Source organism: Teleopsis dalmanni, chromosome 1 (genome assembly GCF_002237135.1).
Source record: "Teleopsis dalmanni isolate 2A chromosome 1, ASM223713v2, whole genome shotgun sequence".
NCBI classification, from domain to species: domain Eukaryota; kingdom Metazoa; phylum Arthropoda; class Insecta; order Diptera; family Diopsidae; genus Teleopsis; species Teleopsis dalmanni.
In genome coordinates, this window is record NC_051846.1 from 121,132,696 (window position 1) to 121,137,623 (window position 4,928).

The window sequence follows — 4,928 nt, forward strand, 5'->3', positions numbered from 1 at the left end:
ACGGATCCACTCGTTTCTAGTTGCATTTCGGACAAGTAGTGGATTAATTCATCTTTCCGTAAGTTGTACAACCAGGATTTACTCGGCGTGGTAGGTCTTCGAAGTTCTTGGTCGCCAATGTCGACCCTTGTTTTATGCTCTATAGACATAATTGATTTCCTTTCGATAATCGAGTTTAATATTTACCAATGTGGTTTTGTCCTGGTATTTTTGCGATAAATGTTACAGTCCCTCTGAAACTCAGTCCCTTTTGAAACTTAGCCCTTTTGAAACTCGGTCCTTTTGAAACTCAGTCCTTTTGAAACTCAGTCCCTGCTCGGGCGCCAATTGTAACGACCTTTTTTCGTTCGTTATATTTGCTGAGGTATGCAAAGCGGTTGTCCAGGTTCGTTATAATAAAATTTATATCTTCGGGACTAGTTTCTTTAGGAACCAAAATAAAAGCGTAGATTTTATATATTTTATTAATACTTTATTTAATTATTCAAAAAAAAAAAAAACAAAACAATTATAATGGGTATAATTTTAGATAAACAAAATATTATTATGTATATATTATAAGAATTATATTATTAAATTATAATGGTTACAATTCAGATAAACAAAATATTATTTTCCAAGGATCGGAGAATTTTATGATTTCCGCGCGTGACTATTCTGTAGGGGTGGACTTATGTCACCTCAGTATATGAATTATACATAGGATCAGTTGCTGTCGAAGATGACGATGTTTCGGCGACTGGCTCTGGCTTGTTTGTTATGAAGACTCCTGCCTTCGTACTAAGGGATGTAATAATTTGGCTAAATGATCAAAGAGAAAATTAAATGAAAATTAGTTTCCTACTTTGATCGAATTGACCAGATTAGGCTGATTAAGCCTGTGAACTAAGATTATCCTGATTTGATCGAATTGACCAGATTAGGCTGATTAAGCCTGTGAACTAAGATTTTCCTGATTTGATCGAACTTGACCAGATTAGGCTGATTAAGCCTGTGAACTAAGATTTCCTGATTTGATCGAATTTGACCAGAGGCTGATTAAGCCTGTGAACTAAGATTTTCCTGATTTGATCGAACTTGACCAGATTAGGCTGATTAAGCCTGTGAACTAAGATTTCCTGATTTGATCGAATTGACCAGTTGAACTTGTTTATCGTTTGCTCTCCAAGACGCAAGTTGTTTGCTTTGTGAAATTCGCGTTCTTATATACTGATTTGACCGGAGCTTTTTGGTGTAGCGTACCGGTAAACTTCGTTGTTCGTGTTGACTTTTTGTGCTTTTCGTGTCTTTCTTGTGTATTTTGTGTATTGTCGTGTTCTTCGTGTTATTTGCATTTTTGCGCACTTTTCTTCGCCTTCCTTTGTTTTCGCCGCGATTACATTTTGGCTACTTCGTGTTTATATATTTTTTTTTTAAAAACAAAATATATAAAATACTATAAAAATATATTTATAATTAAAATAAATATAATACGTGTCAAAATATAAGTGAGTGTTTTAATACATGTGGTAAATAGAATTTTAATGCTACTGCATAAAATTAGTGCTGGTGTAATTGGGACTTGTAGTTTGTTTCCTCCGTCGGTGGTTTGTTTATGTTTATATAAAAAATATAATTTAGTAACGCAGTGATTTTGTCTTTTTTATTTCTTTTGTGTAAAATAAAAATAACATAAACCAAAAATCAGAAGTATTGCTTGTGATATGTTTTTTTGTTTATCGTAAAAAAAAACGTAACCAGCGAGTGTTGTTGGTTGATTCTATATATTTGTTTATTTTTTTCCTATTATCAAAGGTTTATTAAATAATAGTGCAAAAGATTTATGTTTATCAAATAAATGTGTTGTTTATTGTTTAGTAAATGTTCAATGTATGTTTTAAATTAAAATATGTAAAAAATTCCAAATTCATTCATAAAATTCACTTTTTGTTTATTGCTTCTTCTTTAGGTTTGTGCGGTTTACGGATCAATGCCCGCGGTTCATCTGGCTAGTGGCTCACAGGTAATGTCTGTACACTTAAGTGACCAAATATATATTAATATATTTCTTATTTTTCAGGTATTTACGATGTTATATTTTGGTGGGTGAGTGCTGGTGTTGGTTTTTATGCTGACGGTCTGACGTCAGATTTGTATTTAAGTATATGTATGGTTGAAATTGTTGTATGGAATTTCAGCCTTTACAATCTCTCTGATGTAGAGTCAGTGAAAGAAACAAAAGGAACAGAAAATTATTTTGCGTGCATCATTCAAGTTGTGAACAATTTTGCGATCAGTATATACAATGTACGCGTTAAAATGTTATTAAATTCACACGTTTGTTAATTTGAATAAAAAATATATTAAATAAAAATATAATATAAATAATATATAATAAATATAAATAATGTTAAGTGTCGTGCAATAGAAAATTTACAAGTTGCTAAAAAATTTTCTGCAAACTGGCGTCATAGCCGTGCATGTCGGCACACGTTTAGTTAATGTACATCAATACATATATTGCATACAAATTTCTTTTTGTTTGCTTGATTAAAAACATATTTATAATATTTGTAAAGCTATTTGTATATGTAGAACTTTTAATATTATGTGTTTCGAATATAATACTTTATTTTATCAAATTATCACAAAATTAAAAAATAAACATGAATAACTCTTATTCGAATGAATGCTTGTTTTCCGAAAATATTGATATTTTGGAAGTAAGCCCTGAAATATCATTATTATTTGAAAAATGGGAGCTATCGTCTGGTGCTATATGTAGACTTGTGAATTTAAAAATAATTAGTATCGATATTTTTAAAATGATGCATTCTCATGATATCGATGAAATTTTTAATGACGAACAACTATTGGTTGATAAAATAAGGTTTAGACACGGACTTTCACTGTGGCGTTTCGAAAATAATGTAAGTTATTTTTATAATTTCGTACAATATAATATATTAGTATTTCAGCTTGATCCAATCATTTGTTGCCCAAATTTTCAAGAATCTCAATATAATAACAGAAAAACGCTACCATTAAATATAATTAATGAAAGCTGTAATGTTCCAGTTATCCAATCTAATATAGATATAAAAAGTATTCTTATTAACACTGTGGCCGGTAAAGATATTATTGAAAAATATAACACTACAAAATATTTAAGTGATACTGATCAAAATGCTATTGTCAAAATAATAGCTGACCATTTTATATTAAATACTATAAAAATGGATCCAAAAGTAATGATAAAAATTGCTCAGTCTATTACATACTTGTTTCCAACAGAAAATGCATTGACATATTTCGTTCCACGTACCAGTAAAAAAAACCCATCTGGTAAATTATATGATAGATATTGCAACTGTTTGTATAAGCGAAAAACTCTACCCGATGATCATGTCAAGAAAATCAAAATTAATGTTGAAGCTGAAATTTCTGCAGAAAATGGTGATGTTGAATTTGAGAAGAGAAAAAAATGGCTTTATTGGAACACACCAAATGATATAATGACTCCGTGGAAGGAGACTTCAGTTAAACGAATGAAGGAGCATAAAGAATCAATACAGCAGTTTCTTGATCAATGGGCGAGATACGGCGATTGTAATGGTCACGAGTTAATTGATATTGACTTTTCAACCCTCTATCCTGGCAAAGAAATGATAATGTTTGAAAAAATAGAGGACTTGGTGCAGAAAGTGACTAAACTATTTTTTCCGTCGTCTATAAAAGATAAACTAAATCAGCAATATTTTGAAAAAATGAAAGTAGCAAGTGATATAAGTATGGAGTAATATTATATATCTGATATTTTTTAAAATAACGAATATTTTTCTAGATTGCAAGCACTTTTATTTTTTCAACTTACTACATGCTATTATTTTACCTCCACGGATCAGTAAAATAAGTAAGCCATCTATAACGGACGCGCAAGAAGATATGATAACACATATTTTTAATATTAATAATTATCAACAAAAAGTGGATGAACTCAAGGAGTTAGCCTTAAGAGAAGGACTAACGTTTCAGCCGAAGGTTTTTGTTGTTGGTAATTCTCCAGAAACTTTAAAAGAATTTTATGTGAATTTAAATAATATTCAGTATAAAGTAGGAAGTGTACTTAGTGCATTAGATTTAGTTATGAAAATATGTTTTGTATTTAATTTAGATTTTTCATTTAAAAGCAAATATGTGTGGATCTTTTTACAGATGTGTGTTTACGAAATACCTTCAAAAGAAAAAATTTCAAAAATTGAAAATATTCTATGTAAACTTAGACATGCCATTTGAAAGTTTTAAAGAAAAATCCACACATATTTGCTTTATTTGTAAAACTATTTTTAGCTTGTCGCATTATTTAATAACTCACTTAAAAAGTATTCATAAAGTACCTACAACCTACAAGTATATATGTCTTTACGACAAATGTAATAAACATTTTCAAAATTTGTATAAGTTTAGGAATCATATTCGAAGACATGATGTCAATTCACCTCTTGATATAAGTTGTATTTCATTGCCAAAAACTTTAAGAACTAATGAACTTGAAAGCCTAGCTAAAAATTCAATAAATAATGAAGAAGAGGATATTCAAGATGACAGTATCGTAAATAATGTGAAGTCTATTTCACCAGGTAACTATACTATTGACATCGTTCAAATTAAAAAATTAATAGAAATGGATATATTAAGATTTGCTTTAAAATTGCACTCAAAAATCAACTTCAATCGAAAAGACATTCCTGAATTTCAAACGTTTATTGTGGAGCATATAATTGAACCGATATTAAAGGGTTTTGAGATTTTTCACCAATTTATTCAACATGAAAAAAGGGAACTATTTAATGAATTAATGTTATATTCTAGAAATCCTTTTAAGGATATATTCTCTGAATTCATGTTAATAAAAAAGTTAGAAACATTAAATTTATACAAGCACCCCA

General features: G+C 29.5%; 1 protein-coding gene across 1 annotated transcript; it reads left to right on the plus strand.

Annotated features, from left to right (window-relative positions):
* The first annotated feature begins 2,645 nt into the window (after positions 1 to 2,645).
* LOC119665817 lies at positions 2,646 to 4,275 on the plus strand. Its single transcript, XM_038075066.1, has 4 exons — positions 2,646 to 2,909; positions 2,958 to 3,768; positions 3,824 to 4,140; positions 4,195 to 4,275. The coding sequence occupies exons 1-4, from the start codon at positions 2,646 to 2,648 to the stop codon at positions 4,273 to 4,275; spliced, it is 1,473 nt and encodes a 490-aa protein (XP_037930994.1).
* Positions 4,276 to 4,928: the final 653 nt, after the last annotated feature.

Excerpts from the sequence above, each read along its gene's own strand:
- LOC119665817 (XM_038075066.1), top strand. The coding sequence starts at position 2,646 with ATGAATAACTCTTATTCGAATGAATGCTTGTTTTCCGAAAATATTGAT. Across the intron at positions 2,910-2,957 it reads TGTGGCGTTTCGAAAATAAT|CTTGATCCAATCATTTGTTG; the intron begins GTAAGTTATTTT and ends TTAGTATTTCAG. Across the intron at positions 4,141-4,194 it reads TAGTTATGAAAATATGTTTT|ATGTGTGTTTACGAAATACC; the intron begins GTATTTAATTTA and ends ATCTTTTTACAG.